This window comes from Arachis stenosperma, chromosome 3 (genome assembly GCF_014773155.1).
Source record: "Arachis stenosperma cultivar V10309 chromosome 3, arast.V10309.gnm1.PFL2, whole genome shotgun sequence".
In the NCBI taxonomy this organism is placed as follows: domain Eukaryota; kingdom Viridiplantae; phylum Streptophyta; class Magnoliopsida; order Fabales; family Fabaceae; genus Arachis; species Arachis stenosperma.
Window position 1 is genome coordinate 57,037,411 of NC_080379.1, and position 20,775 is coordinate 57,058,185.

The 20,775-nt window shown below is 33.7% G+C and overlaps 2 protein-coding genes across 2 annotated transcripts; both read right to left on the reverse strand.

Moving 5' to 3' along the window:
• Window positions 1-11,936: 11,936 nt before the first annotated feature.
• On the reverse strand, window positions 11,937-13,248 carry LOC130965478 (FCS-Like Zinc finger 13-like). Its single transcript, XM_057890238.1, is given in 3 exon segments — window positions 11,937-12,089; window positions 12,092-12,207; window positions 12,434-13,248. Coding segments are annotated over 3 exon segments (816 nt in total). The 5' UTR covers window positions 13,060-13,248; the 3' UTR covers window positions 11,937-12,015.
• A 5,968-nt stretch (window positions 13,249-19,216) lies between these two features.
• Window positions 19,217-20,116, reverse strand: LOC130966157 (uncharacterized). The gene has a single exon (XM_057890925.1). It carries the CDS (start codon window positions 20,114-20,116, stop codon window positions 19,217-19,219), a length of 900 nt encoding a protein of 299 aa, XP_057746908.1.
• Between the last annotated feature and the right edge of the window lie 659 nt (window positions 20,117-20,775).

Consider the following 20,775-nt stretch of genomic DNA (forward strand, 5'->3'; position numbering starts at 1 on the left):
AAACAGCCATAAAATAGCAATCACGACAGCCACAATACAACCATAAAGTAGCAAATAAACCAGCAACCATGACAGCCATAAAACAACCATAAAACAACAACTAAAACAACAACCAAAACAACCATAAAACAACAACTAAAACAAGAAAATTATCGACTAACTTACAATCAATTATGGTTCAAAGTGTTTCTTCTTGATTCTTGTCTTGTATCGCTTCCATGCTCCTTGAACACCCGTCATCACCCATAGCTTTGAGGATTTTGGAAGAATGAACTTTGACTACAAACACATTGATTTCATATCATATGAATAAAAAGATTATAAACATATGACATAAACATAAAAATAAATGGAACTTACATTAATATACTTCCATATGCGTCTTTTGATTTGCTTAGGCACAGCTTTCCAATTAGCGTACATCAAAGTAATAAAATCAGTATTCCTTCCCATTGTTCCAATAAAATTGGTTAATTCCTTCACTCTCTGAGGAGTTAGCCCCACGGCTACTCCACGATCAAAAGTCACTTCCTCCCTTTCTTTCCAAGTTCTTGCATAAATCTTTAGGCATCTTATTTTTTCACGAGTCTTTTTAACCTTTGGTGTTTCTAAATTAAAAAATTGAGAAATAGTACAAACTAAAACAGAAAAACAACCACTATTCATATAGAAAGGGACAGCCATGAATCATATAGAAGTCTTTCGAAATTAAACAAGTATATGCACATGTTACTATTCATATAGAAAAGGAAGCTGTGAATCAAATATGGATTTGTAAACCAAATAATGATAATCAGAAAATGTAAAATAAATAGTAACAAACAAAAGGATATCACTTTCTACATGAACATCTTCCATAACTTGGTCTGCTTCCACATCAAAATTGTCATTTTCATGTTCACCAACATAATCTTTCTCAAGGAGGATATGAAAAATTTCCTCCATCATTTGGGAATGGCCTTGATCTATCATCCTTAGTAATTGAAACTTCAATATGCTTCTCTTCTCTTTCCAAATGAGCTTGATACCTTTTTTACTAGCCTTTTTCTCTTTGAAGTTGCTCCATTTTCTATTATGTTGCTGTATAAAAATATTAAACAGACATAAAACAGCACAATAAGGAGCAAATCAAGTGGTGAAACATAATCACTAATTTCACTTGATGGTAGGGGCTTCTTTAAAACAGTTACATGGGTAGAGACTGAAATAAAGGCCTTCTTACTGGTGGTTCATTGCATGAAGGCACTGGACAATTGTAAGTATAACGCCTGGTCTCATCAACCGCAAATTGCTTCTTTTCGTACCTTAACACAGCTTTTAGAACAGAAACTGCAAGAAAAATATAATAGTGAAAATTTGTTTAACCAGAGTCAAAAAGATGGAACTGAAAAAGCACCAGGAAGATGTTGATCCACATGAAAACTTCAGAAAAATTGAAAGCAATTCCCTAAATTCAGAATTATTGAGAAGCCTCAAAAAGACATCCATTCAGAAATTCAATTTACATACTAAAATTCAGAACAGTCCCAATTCTTCATAAATCAGTTTTGCAATATTTACTACTAATTTATTAATTCTCTCATATACTTTCACCATCACATATTACAAGGTCATATCAATTTCAATATATCTTTTCCAGATTTTCACAATATTTATTTACATAACCAAATTTAATGTTAATAACCTAGCCGCAAGCTATTAACCTAATGAGTTTAGAAGAGACTGTTAAACGTTTGGTTAAAATGAAGTAAAAGAAAATACCATTGTATCATTATATTTGATTCAGAACCATATATACAATCAAGAACACAACTACAGGCACAGCAATATGATTCAAAAGAATAAATAAGGTCTGAATTGTGATATATCTTTTCCTCCAACATGAAATTTGGCCATGAGTTGGAAAAAAGATAATATTATACCGACTTACGTTACATAAATCTTTAGAAGTCCAACAAATATAACAAGAACTATGGACATCAGCATATTTTGCAATTCTGCTAATGTTAGTAGAAATCATGGTTGTATTTTATAATATAAAATTGGATGAACCTTGGAATTTTCAGTCATATTCTAAATCAGGGTGATGATTGATGATATTAGCTGGCTACAATAACCCAAAAGTATGAAACTATAGCCATAGCATTCACCGCAGCAATTTAGAGAATTTTGATAAAAAGAAAAGAAATTGTGAAATCATATAGAGGATGTACCTTAACAGTTTTTGCAGATCCTCATCTTTTTCCCCAGGAAACAACTTTAGAAATCAGAATTAAGATGCACAAAAATTCAGAAAATCCTAAGAAGCAACAATCAGAACCATGAAAATTTCAGAAAATTGAAATAAAACCCTTAAAATCAGAATTATAAAGAAGCCCCAAAAATTAAGATTCAACGCATTCAGAATTCATAATCAAAATAAAATTCAGAACATTCCCAATCATCATTCACAATCAATGCATTCAGAAATTTCATTTCATAGTAAAATTTAGAAGCTTTCTTACCAACCTGATGTTGAAAAAAATCTAAGTAAGAAGCAAAAGATGACTCTATACTTGATATATGCTTTCAATTTTGTTTTATCTAGTTCACGAAGATAAGAAAAAGAGAAAAAGCAATAAGAAAAGTTCATACCAAGTAGTTGCTTGAATTCATCTTCAACTATAGTCAATACTGGTGGTTCATTGCATGAAGGCACTGGACAATTCTAAGTATCACGCCTGGTCTCATCAACCGCAAACTGCTTCTTTCCGTACCTTAACATAGCTTTTAGAATAGAAGCTGCAAGAAAAATATAATAGTGGGAATTTGTTTAACCAGGGTCAAAAAGATAGAACTGAAAAAGCACCAGGAAGATGTTGATCCACATGAAAACTTCAAAAAAATTGAAAGCAAACCCCTAAATTCAGAATTATTGAGAAGCCTCAAAAAGACATGCATTCAGAAATTCGATTTACATACTAAAATCCAGAACAGTCCCAATTCTTCATTCACAATCAATGCATTCAGAATATTCATTCCATAGTAAAATTAAGAAGCTTTCTTACCAATAAGCAGAGGAGGAGGAGGGGGGTTACAGCTGCGTGTAGTATTGCGAGACCTTGCAAAGAGGAGAAGGCGAGACAGGGGAAGAAGTAAAAGCGGGAGAAGGAGAGGGGTTTCTCAAACAAGACCCTGTACGTGGAGCCGAGATAGGAAGAGGGGGAGCCGTGGAGCAGCGTGCGTGGAGGACAGCACCGCGCCGATGCCCGTGGAGGAGAGCACCGCGCCAACACCCGTGGAGGAGAGCACCGCCCCAACACCCGTGGAGGAGAGCACCGCACAGGAGCCCGTGGATGAGAGCAACGTTCCGACGACCATGAAAGGGAGAACCGCGCCTTCGCTGTTTGGAGTGGACAACACTGCGATTGAGAGTTGCGGTCGATGAGGAGGAGAGTCGCGATCGGTGGTGTGATCGTCTGTGTGATAATGTTAGGGTTACAGTATCTGATGAAATGAGGAAGCTAAGTGATGAAGGAATGAAGTGATGAACTGATGAAGAGCATTGTGTCTTTTCTTTACTTTTTTTTTCAAGTTATTTGATTGGAAAATAATTGGTGGAAATATGGAAAATTTCCCTCTAAAATTTGTAACTGTGAATAATTTTAGGCAATTTTTTATAAATGTTATTTATTTAATTTTTTTATAACTTTTATAAAATGTTGTATTTTTATTTAAAAATGTTGTCTTAAATATTTTATATTGTAACATTTTTTTAGTGTTGTTTTAGATATCAAAGACAACAATTTTTGTGGGTGGCCAAAAAATTAGTTATCTTAGCCTTATTCAAAAGTAACACGTCAAAAATATTGTCTTTGCCTATCTAAGGCAACTTTTGTTAAATGTTGCTTCGAATAAGGGTTACCTTAGGCCAAAAATGTTGTAGTGTTTCCATTTTAACTATGCATAAACGCAATGTTTCAATGTTATAGAAGGTAATTAGGATTTAACTACCAATTTCACTGTTACCTCCCCCTTGTTACCTCCCCCTTGTTAAGACCGTCTGGCATCCTGAGTCTCCTTACGTGGACAGTTCCAAGACATATGCCCCAGAAGACCGCACTTGTAACATAAGCCCAAACAAAAACGACACGGCCTATTTGGGTGATAGCTTCCGCACCTCTGACAACTTGACTCACTTGAAGCCTGCCGGCGCCGTCCTCCCTCTTCCCCTCTCCTTTTCTCCCTCCCAGGTCGCAGCTCTCTTTTCCTTCTTCTTTCTCCCTTTTTCTTTCTTTCTTTTCTTTCTTTCTTTCTGAAAGGGGCGACTAGGGTTTCTTTGGGTAAGAAGAAATTGTGTGTGTTTTAGGGTTAGGATTTGTGTATGGAATTGGGAATTTTAGGTTAATTAGGATTTGGTAAATTCTAAATCAAATTAGATTATATTGTATTAATTTTAAAAGCTAATTTAATCCCTCAAAATTACTTTAAAAATATTATTTAATTATAAATTTGCTAATTAGCTTTTAGGTAAGTATTTTAATTTAAAATTAGAGATAATATAATAATTTTATTTGCTTATAAAAATCAAAGTATTAAATTCTAATATCTGAATTATTTAAACTAAATCATATAAAATTCTTATTCTTTTACAACTACTAAACTTTATAATTCAAGTATAGAAAATTATTTAATAATTATAAAATTAAGTAAAATTTCTATTTTAATTATCAAAACTTGATTTAGTTATTTTCAATAAAATAATTTCTAAAAATAAAATCTCTAATAAATAAATAAATTTAAAACCGGCTCATAATAAGATTTTTCAAAAGTTCTAGGTCTTACAGTGATCATGGAAAAGAATTTAAAAATCAAGATTTTGAATTTTTTTGTGATGAATTTGGTACCTCACACAATTTCTCTTGTCCAAAAACACCTCAACAAAATGGTGCTGTGAAAAGAAGAAATAGAAGCTTTCAAGAAATGGCAAGAGCAATGCTTTGTGAAAGTGATATACCAAAATTTTTTTGGGTCGAAACTATTAATACAACATGCTATGTCGTGAATAAAACCATTATTAGAAAATTTTTGAAGAAAACTCCTTATGAGATTTAGAAAGAAACTCCTCACAATCTTAAATAATTTCATGCTTTTTGATGCAAATGCTTCATTTTGAATATAAAAGATAATTTAAAAAATTTTGATCCAAAGAGTTATCAATGTATTTTTATCGGTTACTCTACAACTAGCAAAGCCTATAGAATGTATCACAAATACTCTAGAATTGTTGAAAAAATCATACATGTTACTTTTTGTGATGTTAACTTTGTTTCAAGTATTTGTGAAGATGATGATGTAGGAATTCATGCTGAGAATACCAGAACTGAAGTCCAAGATCATGAAAACTCATAATCATAGCAAGCTACTCTTGAGACTACTGTGATAGATAATTTTGTAGGAGACATTTCTATTTTATCTTCTGCAACTGTTAATCATCTTGGAAACAATAACAACTTTGACATAACTCCCTCTGAATCTATTTCTAAATCTCTCAAACCTCGAGAATAGAGATTTTTGAAGAATTATCTATAAGATTTTATTATTGGAGATTCATCACAAGATATCACAATAAAATCCTCTTGTAGAAGAAGGATGGAATAAAATAATTTAGCATTAATTTCTCAAATTGAGCCTCAAAATATGGATGAATCTCTTTAAGACTGATGCATGTGCATCATTAGTACTTTTCTTTGTTATTTCATATAGAAAGTCAATGAATCTTGCTTGATAATGAAGATCTTTAATATTTAATTTGAATATTAATTTGAGTGCGTTGGTTTCATTTTTTAGGAAAGTGTTAGAAAAGGAGAAGCAAAAGCACAATCAAATGAGCCAGCACAAAACACCCTCTAGAGAATTGGAATTTGGATATTAAAATGGCATTTTACATGTCCTCATTGGCATTCCAAACGCCAATGTTCAAGCACCCAAAGCAAGCATGAAGAGCAACAGTTCTATAAATTTGGATGCTTTTACCAGATTCTAATGGAAAGAAAGTGACTGAAACCAAGTGGATATTTCAAAACAAATTGGGAGAAAATGATAGCATAGCTAGGAACAAGGCCAGATTGGTAGCTCAAGATTATAATCAAGAAGAATGAATTAATTTTGATAAATCTTTTACGCCAATGGCTTGAATAGAAGCAATCAGATTACTCCTAGCCTATGCAGCTCATTGTGGTTTCAAACTCTTTCAAATGAATGTAAAATGTGTATTTTTAAATGGTATAATAGATTGAGAAGTATATGTAGTCCAATCTCCTGATTTTGAAAATAAAGACTTTCAAACTTTCTAAAACTCGTTATGCTTTGAGACAAGCTCCTAGAACTTGGTACGAAAGAATTAGTTCTTTCCATTTGAAAAATAACTTTCAAAAAGGCACATCTTATACTACTTTATTTATTAAAAATTTTAATGATAATTCCATCCTTGTATAATTGATGAAATTATATTTGGATCTGCTGATGAGTTTCTATGTGTTGATTTCAGCAAACTCATGACAAGTGAATTTGATATGAGTATGATGGAAGAACTCATATTCTTCCTTGATCTTCAAATCAAGCAAACTTCTAATGGCACTTTTGTACATCAAAAGAAGTCTGTCAAGGCGTTGGTGAAGAAATTCGGATTGGAAAATGCCAAGCCTACGGGCCACCCAATGCACTCAAATTTAAGGTTAGGAAAGGATGAAAATGAGGAAAATGGGAATGACATAAGATTTAGAGGAATGATTAGCTCTCCATATATCTTACCTCCTCTAGACCCTATATTCTGCAAAGTGTTAGTGTTTGTTCTAGATTCTAATCTCAACCAAAGGAGTCCCACCTTTCAGTATTAAAAAGAATAATTAGATATGTCCATGGTACATCCGATTATGGTTAATGGTATTCAAAGTCTGATGATTTTTTACAGTTGGTTATTGTGATGCAAATTTTGCGGGTCTGAAATTTGCTACTTCTTTGGGAGATCCGTCAATGTGTGGTCAAGTAAGAAGCAAGCCACAATGACTCTATCTACTACCGAGGTTGAGTATATCGCTGCATATTCTTGTTGTTCTCAATGGCTTTGGTTGAAAATTCAATTGGTCAATTATAAATTGAAAGTCAATAATATACCTTTTCTTTGTAATAATATGAGTGCTATAAATATTTTCAAAAATCCTGATTTGTACTCAAGAACAAAGTATATTGAAGTGAGATATCATTCGATTAGAGAGCATGTTCAAAAAGGTAATATTGATATTCAATTTATGAAATCGGAATATCAACTTACTGGTATATTCACTAAGCCATTAGCTGAGGACAAATTCTATAAATTAAGAACTGCTTTAGGAATCATTAGTTCTGAATCTTTGCATTAATTTTACCAATGTTCTTTTTTGAGAATTTTCACTCATAGGTTGTTACGAGATATTTCTGAGTAGATGATGAGTTTTTAAAAATTCGTTAAAGTTGTTATATGATTTTTTTCGAAAAGAGATATGATGTGAGCCAAGCTATTTTTTTATTTTTTGTGGACCCTTGTGTTTCCTTAAAATATTTTTCTGGCCTAAATAATAGTTTCTTTATATGTGTGGGCTTCATTGTTATTTTATCATATATCTATATCTCTTATTTTATCTTTTCTAAAAAACAAAAACAACTTTTTGGTGATTTTTGGTACACTTTTTTCGGATTTTGTCATATTTTTTTCAAACAAGTTCTTCAGGCTTTCTAGTCTTTTTTTTAATATTTATTTTTAAATTTTTTTCAAAACAAGACAAAAGTGCAACTTTTGGTTTTTCATCATACCTTTTACATATTTATTATTATTTTTTTGTTGTCTACGATATTTCTCTTGCGAATCAGAGCTCCATTTAAGGATTTGTCGCTGGCCAATTAATTACTGCATGTACAAAGCGGGATTCGAAGCGTACGAGTGAGTTGAGCACTCAACCAATCCAATGTGGTTACCTTTTACATATTTATTTGACTAACGTTTCACATTCCTCATCACACACTATTACACCATTTCTTTTTTGAAAACTACCACTAGAAGAGGATCATTTTCTTGTAACCCTTGAAATGTCCCAGAATACCTTCGAAAGCTTCCCTCTCATCAAGCACACATTCATATCCGTATACACTCACATTCATCATCTCCTTCTCCTCCAGAACCTAAACCAATGGCTCACATTAAGACCACTGCTCGCCGATCAACTGTTGCTTCTCAGGCTGCAGAGCCCTCTCGACCAAGTGTAGCTAAGGGAAAAAGGCCAATGATCAAAGAAGAACCTCTTTCATCTCCACCTCCTTGCTCCACCTCTCGCCAAACCCCTCATCCCGCCTTTTGTCCTCCCTCTACTCCCTCACAAAGAGGTTACCCTCATTACTTTCTTCGTTCTGTTAGGGAACTAAATTATTTTTATTCCATTGCCTTCAAGTTGCATTTTATTTACCTTTCTCACTCACACTATAAGCCTATCCATTTTTCTTTGTGCATGAACTATGAGTTTTATAAAGTTTTGGTTGTAAACCATTCTCTTTGTTCTTCTTATGTTGTTGATCTTGCTACATTAGCCTGAAACTTTTGTTGAAAATATAGAATTTCTTGACTGGAACCATCTTTTTAACATTAGAAAACTAGTTTATCCTAACTTTGTCGAGAATTTTATGCCAATATATTTTATCATGAAGAAAATGGTCATTCATAGGTCAAAGGCTGTGAAATTAATCTCAACAGAAACATTATAAGTGCAGCTCTTGGTTATGTAGATGTGGGTATCAATGCCTATATATTCAATCATTGGAACGATGATTTAGGTTTATCATATCAAGAAGTCCTAGCTTGTGTATGTGTGAACATTTCTTTGATTGATGGACTTACCCCCTACTCAAATTCTTTGGACCTGTTTATGCTCAATTACACTGTATTTCATGAAAATTAAAATTTTATTTGCTTATCTCATGATGTGTCACGTGTATGACTACATTAAGAGTGATAAAAAAATTCTACTCTTTCTTATGGCATACTTTTAACTTGCATATTTGAATACTTTGGTGTTGATTTGAATAATGAGACCTATAAAAATAAAAACTCTTACTTGAAAAGCTGGGGTGTAGATAAGCAACAAAAAAAAGAAACTACTCGATCTAAAAGAGTAGTAATTGATGAAGAAGATGATTTTAAAGATATTTCTACATCCTCAAGCCAAATGCATCTACTTACTGGTGTTGTAAAGGATGTGCTTCAAGAGTTCATCAACTTGTCCAAGCATCTAATCACCTCAAGCAAGCAAGAGAGAAAGCTTGTTGTCCAAAATGAAAATGCCTTGAGAAAATTCATGGATCGATTTGAGGTACTTCTTAACTATGTGGACAACATGACTGAAGATGAACACATGCCATCTGATCCTGAAGATGAAGAGCCTCTAGGAACTGAGGATGAAGGCTCGAATGTCTAGAGTGTCTCATACTGCTACATTTGTTTTATTTCAACTCCTGTTGACTGACTTTTATTGAGATTGTTTTGTTTTATCCCATGTTTTTCAAATTTTTAGATGACTATAATAACTGTTGTTACTTTGACATTTCTTTAACATTGCTTTATTTCTTAGCCTCTAACAAAATTTTGTGCAGATTTTTTACCTCACTTTTTACTCTCTTTAATGACCAAAGGAGGAGTAAAAGTGATAATAATGGTTATGAGGCTTGGGTTATTAGGATATTGATTTCAATTGATTTCAATTTGTCTTTCTCAATGATATGTTGAACTGATTTAGAAGCTCTAATGTTGCTCTATTGTTTAGTTGAATTGATTAGGTTGTGATCTGTTGCTCTATAAAGTATGGTCACACATTAAGGGGAGCTAGCAACCATCAAGAAAGAAAGTGCGTGCTCATCATGACATTTTGGAATTAAGAGCACATTATAAAGGAATGGTATCATAAAAAAGAAGTCCTCTAATTTTGATCTGTGTCAAATTTTTTAATTATCATCTTTTTAAAATGTTTTTCATCAAGGAAGAGATTGTTGAGTTTAAAAATAATAATTGTTATTGACGATGACAAACATATATATATTTGATTGGGTTAAAAGCCTAAAGATTAATTGATGTATGTTTTATTGTTGCAGGCCCTAGTCAATTTTTGTTTGTGTAGCCCAAATAGAAACAAAGTTTAGCAACATTGTTTATTACATAGATTAAAGCACTTGATGCAAATGGAGCTTTACCATTTTGGGTAAAGAAAATCAAGTTAAAGGTAGTTCACTTTTTATTGGCACCAAAACCATTCATCAAATAAGTATTGGAGGGAAAAGTCAAATAAGGGAGCTAAAGACAAAATCAAATACTAATTTGGTTTAAAAGAAAAGTATTGTAGCTATGTTAACCAAAATGGCAAACAAAATAGTTAATTGAAGCTACTTTGAGATGCTGCAACAATTCGAAAAAGAAGAAAGAAAAATGAATCTTTTTTCTCAGATCAAAATGATGGGTAAAAGATGAAATTTGGAGCCAAAGTTTAAAATCAAGGGTGGTGATGTTGCTAATCCTTAAAAGACATTATCAACTGCAAAAACAACTAGCAAAGACAACAAGAAGAACTCGAGCAACTATGATACTACTGCTGCTATTGCAACATTATCAATTTGCATCCATGCGCCTTTATTATCTCTGCGTATTTGCTCTGATTCTAGGAGAAGAAGATAAACTCTACAGTATCCTTGTACTTAGACCTTGTCCCAAGGACCACTTCAAGCTTTGGAAGCATCACTCCTGAATAAAAGGAGTAACCAGCCAAGAATTAAAGACCAAAGAGCGAGAACTGAAAATCAGAAATTTTCATAACTTTCAAGCTATTCACATCTTCTCCTTCATATTGCTTTATTGAATATTTTCTTTTCTCAGTTTATCTTTCTTTGATTTCTCATAGAAAAAGATATTAAGTGAGATATTTGAAAAAGTCATATGAGAAAAAAGATAAAGAGAATTGAACTTAGAGAAAAAGTCATTAAATATATCAATCTCTTTTGATATATTTTCTGTTTTGTATCATGATCCTGAAAGTTTCTACTTATTAAATTAGGTGAGCACTTAGTGTTTAGAGTTTAGGTTAGAGAATATAGTAGAAACAAGTTTGGTTTGAAGTTTGTGAGTTCCTTAAAAGAATTAGGAACAATTTTAGAAAAAAAATACATTTAGTTAAAAGCTTGCGAATTTTTTGATAGAATTAGAAAAAATCTTAAGGAATTAATGTTTGTAATCTTTAAAAAAAAAAAAAAAAATTCTACTATTGTTATGGTGGTAAGTGAATGTAGATTTTATTGTACAAAAAAACCAAACTAAGATATAATGGTGCAAGATTCTCTTTTCTTCTCTATTTTATTTTGTTCGTTATGAGATAAAATGAACTTATTTTTTGCATAATTGCTAACTCAGATACAGCAGTAACAAAATTTCAATCTATTTTGAAGTTCAAATTTCAAAAACACAAAAGGCGACTCTAGATTTAATCTTCCTTCTCTAGCCTATTGATATCTTCAAGTATTAAAGCATTTTTACCATGTCTATATAAAATAAAATGAAAAGATAAAAAAGAAAAACCCTTAGTTGATGAATGGCAAATTTTGTTTTGTGTCATTGAATGGCATATGCTCATCTGATTGATGAATAGTATGAATGGACGGAAACCTACGCAACAGGGCAGAGCAGTGTCGGGGGTATAAGGTCAAATACCCATAATAACGAAAGGAAAATTAAATTGAAAGATAGAATGAAACTCTGAAGTCTCAACTTGTTCATGCCTTCGACAAAACTCATGATGAGAAGAAGTGAAGACACCCAAATCTATGCAATTGAGATCTTAAGTTCATAGTTCTCTTTATACATCCTGGTCCCAAAAAAAAAAGTATGGCTATATTAGAAATCTCTATAACTATTCTTATTCCGATCAAAATTTTCCTTTTGGTTACAATTTATTATTACAACCAAGGTGTTTAAATTCTCATAAATATATATAGTCCTAAGGTTAAAGGGCAATAATCCCAGTTGAAAACATTTGGTCCCTTGTGTATGGTGAACTTGAGAGTTCCACAGATCTTGAAGCTTCTGATCTACAAAGCTCTTTCCTCTCATCAATCATTATCTGCCTTGAACGGCACTCTGGGCTACAAAATCCTTTCTCTCCTCTGCTCACAAAATAAATAAATAAATAATTAGTCCACCTCCCAAAATTTTATCAACTAATTTCAGTGAACAATAAAATAAAATTTCTGAGAATAAAATTGATTGCCTATTTAGTATTTCAAACCGAATATCTGTTATATATATATTTTTTAATTATTTTTTACAAAAATCTAAAAACAAAAAACACAAACCAAACACAACGTAAAGATTTGGATTCATGTTTTATACCTGTACATGTATATGTCTTTGCCATGGAGTTTCTTTCTGCAAAGGTGACATGAACTGAGAAAATCCGATGTGGGAAACGACGCTTCACCTTCAACAACCAAATTTTGTGTTGGTGGGGTGGTGGTGGTGGTTGTTGTTGTTCTACCAACGCCAAAGTAGTTGTTGTTGTTGTTGTTAATAATCCTGTAACCATGTCTTAGATTCGCACCTTCTTCACCGCCATCATAGTAAACCTTAGTGATGGTCTTGTTATTAGGTATATGATACGTCACATATGTGTAATCTTCGGAGTTTGGAACATCAGTCTCATGATGATCTTGGTGTTGTTTTTCGTTATGAACCGGGATTGGCCTAGACCGGTACCGGTTCATGTTGTTTGGTGTAGTACAAACAGAAACGGCATGTTTTGGCAAAATCTCACTACCTTCTTTGTTATAATTGGATTTGTCAAGTGCCACCACAATTGCTAGGCCAACACCACCAAGGTCATAGCTCTTTAAGCCCTTTGGTGATGATGATTGCATCTTCAAGTTCATGTCCAAAGGGCTTCTTGGACTCCCTATGGTGTCCAAAACTGCGGTGGCGCGGCCTCCGGCGACTAACAACTCCGACAACTTTCCGATCATAATTGGTCTTTTCTCTTCCCTAACATATGTAACAATAATTTCTTTCAATTTTGTAACAAGGATTGTGGGGAGTATGGAGAAGATTAGGGATACATGTGTTTGTGTTTGTGTTACTGTGTTAGTGTTGGTGTTTGTGCCAAAGATTATTATTGTGAAGGAGGAGATTCGTGTTGTCTTTTATAAGACTATGGACTATGGAAAAGCAACCAGAGGGGTCCAAAAATAATTGATGGAGTGGTTGGACTATAGCCCGTGGTTTCATTTGGAATTATGTGGGTGATGATTGCTAGAAAAATCGCTAACAAATTCATTTTTAATGGTTTAAGTGACTGTTTTTTATTTTTCATAATATCTTTTAAATGAAAATTTTATTTAAAAATTTATTATTAGTTAATAAATTATTATATGTACACAATAAAATTTAAAATTTAATATTTATTTAAATAAATGAACAAGCTAATTATTGGATAGAACAAGGTAGCTGTTACTAAAATGTATAAATAATATATGGCTTTTGATTAAAGAAATTGATTATAGCTTTAAACGGATTCATATGCCTTATTATTTTAGTATTTATTTTAGTATTAATGTTGTGTAAGGGTCACTTGTCAGTGGGCCAGTTTCTTGATAAAGTCATTTTCAATGATTGAGACATTGTATTGTAAAACTATTATTTCAAGCTTTAGTATAATATGGGTAAGTACGTAATTGGGTAGTTGGATACTTGATTATATATATAAATAAGCAAAAAAAAATTAAGTTAGACAAAGGAGGTTTCTCAACTGGTGAATATTGAAACAAGGTAAGGTTAACATATGCTAGATTTACCGTTTCATTCAACTCTTTTTTATTTTTTTAACCGGCAATACAAATGTGTCATATGAAAAGACCAAAAAAAAAAAAGAAGGAAATTCTAAGCTGCGAACACACTGTGAACCCGTCGCTTTAATTTTTTTCGGTAGGGGTCACTCTCTTTAATTTAAATTTAATTTATAATACAAACAAAAGTCAGATGTAATGGAAAGCAAATGATACTTTTAAAAAAGCAAAAAGGTAATTGATGAGTTCCTCTTATTTATAACATTACTGAACTATTTGACATCATTTTTATGAATATTTTATAGATGATAAAAAATTATTATATTTATATTTAAGCAGTTAATTAAATTATTTAGCTTCTACCAGAAAAAAAAAATAAAAAATAGCTAATTAAAATTTATACATCCAGATATTAGTAGTAAAACAACAAAAATCAACCAACAAAAAATTTTATATCTAAAAATTCATAAAGTATATATCCAAAATTTAAAAATTTTATCGGATTAAAAAATATTATGAACAACAACAAAAATTATGCATTTAAAATTTATTATATTGGTTGATTTTTATTTATTTATTTTTTCAAAAATAGATTTGTATCTTTTTAAAAAGAGAACACGATTATTTAGTCAAAAACTAAAAATAAAAAAATATTTTTTTTGAAATTAAAAAGTTTTATTTCTCAAAATAAATAAAATGAAAATTATTTTTCAAAATACATTTTTTTACAAGTCAGCAATACAAACTTTGAGGGACAAACAATTTTCTCTTCATGAAGTCACATAAAGATATAAACATATGGCAAAATCAGCAAATAGTAATCAAACCAGCTTAAGATAATAATCAAACATATTTTAAATCATATTATAAAATTTAGTTATAATTAAATATGTTCAAGATATAATTAAATTCATGGGTCTAAATTAAAGTTTAAACTCATGCTTATAATTAAATACTTTTTAAATCATATTTTAAAATTTAATTATAATCAAATATGTTCAAGACATATAATAACTAAACTCAATAATCAAAATCAAAATTTAAACTCATATTATAATCGAATATAATTATACACACTTCAAATCATATTTTAAAATTCAGTTATAATCAAATATTCTCAAAGTAAATAATCAAACTATAAAATTCAAAATAAAGTTTAATTTTCATGTTATAATCATATTATAATTAATAAAACCAAAAAAGTAAGTAAAGAGTACATAAAAATAATAAAATTGTAAAAGAATAATGAAAGAAAAAATGAAAAAATTTTATTGATTGTTGATTGATTGAAAAGTTATAAATTATGAAGCTAAAATTAAGTATACGCTTTTTTTCTTTTATTATTCTTTTATAATTTTATTATTTTTACGTACTCTTTAGATACTTCTGTTTTATTATGGTATCAGAGCTCTTTTTGAGCTACAGAGCTCTTTTTGAGCTATTGAGCTCTGCTGACATCCATGGATAAACCACCCAATTCAGATCTTAAAATCCCTTCAACCTTTTCTCCTACAATGGATCTTATCGGATACGGAAAGATTCAACAGCGAAGGAAGACACCACTCCAGAAGATTTTTTAGCTTTCATTCTCTTTTTTTGGTTTCTTTCATTTTCTTTTGTGATAGTATTGTCAAGAAAGTTTGTTACATCTATTATCGACATGGGTTAAAGTGGAAGAGTGGTTTAATAATAATTGAAAGCAGATATAAGATATAAGATATATAATTAAAAACTGATATATTTTTTTCTAATTTATTATTTTAAATTTAGTCTAATATAATTGTTTGTGATTTTTTACTTAAATTATATTTTTTTTACTAATCTAAAATGAGAAATTTAAAAATGTCAATTTGAAAAACACATTATTTTTTAGAAACCAACATATTTAAATTAGTACTAAAAAAAAGTACATAAAAAATTTAGATTAAATTATATATCGAATTAAACTGATTTAAATTAAAAAAGGAAGAAAAATGAGTTTGTACATGTTGAAATTCTATGATGAGAAAGAACACAATAATTATGCCAACTTCTAAAGATTGAAAAATGTATGGAGTTCATGGATCGGATCCAATCCGTGGTGTTTATCCGAATCCGATCCGAAAATGGCGGATATGGTCAAATCTACGCACTAATAGTCAGATTGTAGATTTTGTGTTGGTATCCGCGTATCTACAAAATAAAGAAATAAATAAGTAAATATTTTTTTATATTTTATTTCAACTAATAATTATCATATATGTTGTATTATTTTAATTTATTATTTAAGAAAAATATGTTTAATATTATTTTAAGAGTACACATATTTAAAAGAATAGAAAAATAAATTTTATTGATATTTTTTAATAAAAATAAGCTTTAAAAAGATTTTTGTATTTTGCGAATACATCTGATATGGGATCCGATGATTTAAGTGCTGATCGGATCGAAGTTTTAGTCATATCCGATCCGATCTGATCCGCGTTCACCCCTAGAAAAATGAGAAGTTACTAAATTGAAAGAAATGTGAGCTTGATGAGAGACATATAAAATAGAAAAAAATGGGGAGAGATAACTGTGATAATTTATAATTATTGGCACTCCTAGAAATTAAAAGATGAAAAGTTTTTTTTTTTGAAGGAAAAAGCTCAACACGACAAGGTGGAGTATATAAAATAATAAAGAACAACCCGACAACTCTAGTTGTGACAACCCCTAGTTATCTTCGGCATTGCCATCAACAACCATAGGGTTCACCACCACTCTACTCATCGGAGAGCAAGAAGGATCTACTAATAATATCCACCACACGTGAGCTTTGATTCCTGAAGATTTTATCATTCCGTTCTAGCCAAACTGTCCAGATAATAGCAAAGAAGCCAATCACCCACCTCCTCCTTTCACCTCTTCTTGCTGCAGCATCCGTCTAGCTTTCAAAGTATTATTCGAGTGTACCAAGAATGGTCCATTTTCTTCCAAGAGCAAATAGCCAAGCACACCACACCTGCCAGGAAATCTCACAACCAGCAAACAAATGAAAAGCAGACTCCACAGACTTACCACATAAGACACATGTACGATCATTTGGGTTAATTACACCTAGTCTACACAGTCTGTCCTTAGTATTCACCCTCCCCACCAACACAAACCAAGAGAATAACTCGATCCTTGGTGGAACAAAACCCTTCCAAATTGCACTTGTGAAGCTATAGCTTGTTATTTCCTCCAGGAGAACTGCTTCCTGCAACACCTGCACAAATGAGTTAGTCAAATAAATACCAGATCTATCCAATTTTCAGACCACTCTGTCCTCCCTCTCAGATGTTAGCTGAACAGACTGTAAAACCTAATGGAGTTGGTTTATTAGTGCCTACTCCCACTAAAAAAGCTCTCTTCTTCATTGAAAATTCCATATCCACTCTAGCCCATCCCAAAATCCGCAATCCCCAATAACAGAACCTTTGAGGTTTGAGACCGAGAAAAGCCTTGGAAACAACTCTTTAAGAACACCGTGAGGTAACCAGATATCCTCCCAGAACTGTACTGTTCTACCATTCCCTACATCCATATACAAACCCCTGATCATTTTTTCTCTCATATGTGGCTCACTGATTTGTAACTAGCAAATATCCTTCCAAGAACACCCTTGTAGGTACAGGCTGACCACACAACATCTCATTCGGATTCAAGTTATTACAGGAGCAGACGACTTTCTTCCACAGGGGACAATCCTCTTTCGAGAACCTCCACCACCACTTATAGAGCAAAGCTGTATTCCGAATTAATGCGTCTCCAATTCCCAAACCACCTGCCTTTTTGGAGCCATCACCACTTCCCATTTTACTAGTGGTATCCCATTTCTCCCATTCTCTTTACTCCACAAGAAGTGCCTTTGGAGTGAGATCAACTTCTCCGTTACCGCCTTCGGCATCTTGTATAGGCTAAGATAGCAGATAGGCAAACTATTCAGAACAGACTTAATAAAAACTAGCTTACCCGCTTTGTTTAGGGTCTTTGCTTTCCACAGACTTAACTTGTCTTCCACCTTATCAATCACCGGTTTCCAAGTCTTCACAAGCCTCGGGTTTGCTCCAAGAGAAATGCCAAGATATCGGACTGGTAAAGACTCCTCCTTGCATCCCAGCAACTGACACATCTTCCGCGCCCAATGCCGATCACTGTTAACTGGAATGAAGCTAGACTTCTCAAAATTGATACTCAACCTGGACATCAGCTCAAAGCAATATAACAATCGCTTGTAGTTCCTGATAGTCTCTTCCTCAGTAGGACAGAAGAGAATGGTATCATCTGCAAACTGTAAGTGCGACAGCTCAATGTTATCCCTTCCAACCAAAAGTGGATAGATGCTGCCGTTCCTCACTGCCTCCCTGATCATCCTATGTAGCACATCAACAACTAGCACAAACAGAAACGACGATAAAGGGTCTCCTTGTCGTAGTCCTCTTTCCATCTTGAAAGGCTTAGTGGGGGACCCATTTATCAGAACCGACATAGACACAGAGTAGACACACTCATTAATCCACCCCCTCCATATATGGTCGAAGCCCATCTTCTGCAAAAAAACAATATCCACAAAGCTCCATTTGACCCGGTCGTTTGCCTTTTGAAAATCAAGTTTAATAATCACGACACTCTTCTTCCTAGCCTTCAGCCACTACACAGTTTCACAGGGTATCAATGCCCCATCATGAATTTTTCTGCCCTTTACAAACGTACTCTGTGTCTCTCCTACTAACCCTGGCATGACCTTCCTCATTCTTTGAACCAATACATTAGATATGACCTTATACACACAACCCACCATACTAATCGGCCTGAGGTCTTTTATTTCTTTAGCCCCAACAAACTTCAGCGCCAGCGCCACCCAAGTGATATTCGAATCTCTAGGTAACCTCGAAGACCGAAAAAAATCCAAGACTGCTCCAATAAACTCCTACCCAACTTCTTCCCAACACTTCTTGATGAAATTCATATTATATCCGTCACTTCCTGGTGCTTTTGTTGACTCGCAATCCCATACTTCCTCTTTTATATCTTCAACAGATGGCATCAACTCCACTTCTATTGTCTCTTCCACATCTATCTGCATTACTAACCCATCCCGAAAGCCTATGTTAGGTGACACCTCCTGTTGGTACAAGTCCTTGTAGAAATCTCTTATAGCCACCTTATTCCTGGCTTGATTCCTCACTACTCTTCCATGAATCATTAAAGTATCAATCCAGTTGTTCCTCCTTCAAGCTGAGGCTAAATTATGAAAGTACCGAGTATTTTTGTTCATCTCCTTTGCATGCCTGGATCTTGACATCTGCTTCCAATGTACCTCCTTCCTGATATATCACCTCTTACAAGAGCTGACCAGTGCCTTCCTTCTTGCTTCCAAGGTTCCATCATGCACTCCATTACTGACCATATCATCTACTTTCTTGATCTCCTCCTCAAACTTTTTAATCCTCATGTTCATAGACCCAAAATTCTCTCTATGCCATCTGCCCAAAGGAATCGTCATGGCCTTTAACTTGTCCAGGAACCGCACCTCCCCTAGGCTTCTCCACTCCTCTTTCACCATCCTCAAGAACCCTTCATGAGTGAACCATGAATCAAGACTTCGAAAAGGTCTCGGCCCCCTTCCGACCCTTGCAGCTTCCATCACCACTGGGAAATGATCTGATAACCCTCTTGGACCACCTCGTAGCCTTGTATCAGGAAACTCTTCTAGCCATTCCAAAGTAACCAACATTCTATCAATGCGGCTACAAGATTGGCCCCTGAACCAGGTAAACAGGCGGTTAGATAAGTCTAAGTCCACTAGTTCCATATCCTGAATCCAAGATTTAAAGTCCGCTGCCGACCCCGTCAAAGTAGTAGCCCCTTTTCGTTCTTCCACTTTAACGACCTCATTAAAGTCTCCCATAAAGCAAAAAGGTACTTGACATAACCCAGATAAAAAACTCAGCTCTTCCCACACAACTAACTTTTCATTCCTAGTATGCGCACCATACACTAAACAAATAGCACAATGAAAACTACGATTGGTCAGCTCCCCTTCCACACACAACCATCTATCTCCTTTATAACAGTTGCCTATCTTAAAAATCGTTTCATCCCACATCAACAATAGACCGCCTGAAGCACCTTCCGCCCCGACATACTCCCATCCTACCGCATCATTTCCCCACAGTTGCACAACATCAAATTTAGTTACTACCTCTCTTTTAGTTTCTACCAGGCCTAGCATATGTATATTAAAATTTCGCCTAAAGGTTTTCACCATATTCAATTTTCCAACTCCCGCCAACCCTCTAACATTCCAAGAGCTAAAAATCATTTAAAACCAGCTATACACACCTTACTCCGATTTTTTGGGCGACTTCTTCTAGCTTTTTCCTTTTGCTTTGCTTGCCTTTTCTTCCGAGCTATTGCCTCATTCTGTGCCTACAGTACTGCCATAATATCATCTTCCTCGTTGTACTAAACCGCTCCAGATTCAACTGCCAGGTCCCAAGCCTTCCTGTTCTCTTGCATGTCATTCTCACGTTTATTTTCGGACTCTTCCGTGCCAGTATCACTGTCAGCATCCAGTGTTGCATCCCTCAGGTCCTCTGGCTCTCCCTTTGCACCATCCTCCTTTACCTCCGCCGTTACTGCCAAACCGTCCGGTCCTTTAACCGGTCGAACCCTTTTCGAACATTTTTTGTACGGACCGCACAACCTATCCTTATCCCCTCCCCTGCCAAATCACAACCCGTTCCCCCTTCTACATGTCGACGAGCTCAAGAGGACCCACCAACCCAGATGAGACCTCCCCTCTCAGCCTCGCCATCTCCAAGCCACCGTCAATACGTTGCGTCCCTACCATACTCGACCCATCAGATTCATCACCGTACCTTACTACGT

Bases quoted from the DNA above. Each gene is read 5' to 3' on its own strand.
- LOC130966157 (XM_057890925.1), bottom strand. From the start codon at position 20,116: ATGCTAGGCCTGGTAGAAACTAAAAGAGAGGTAGTAACTAAATTTGAT.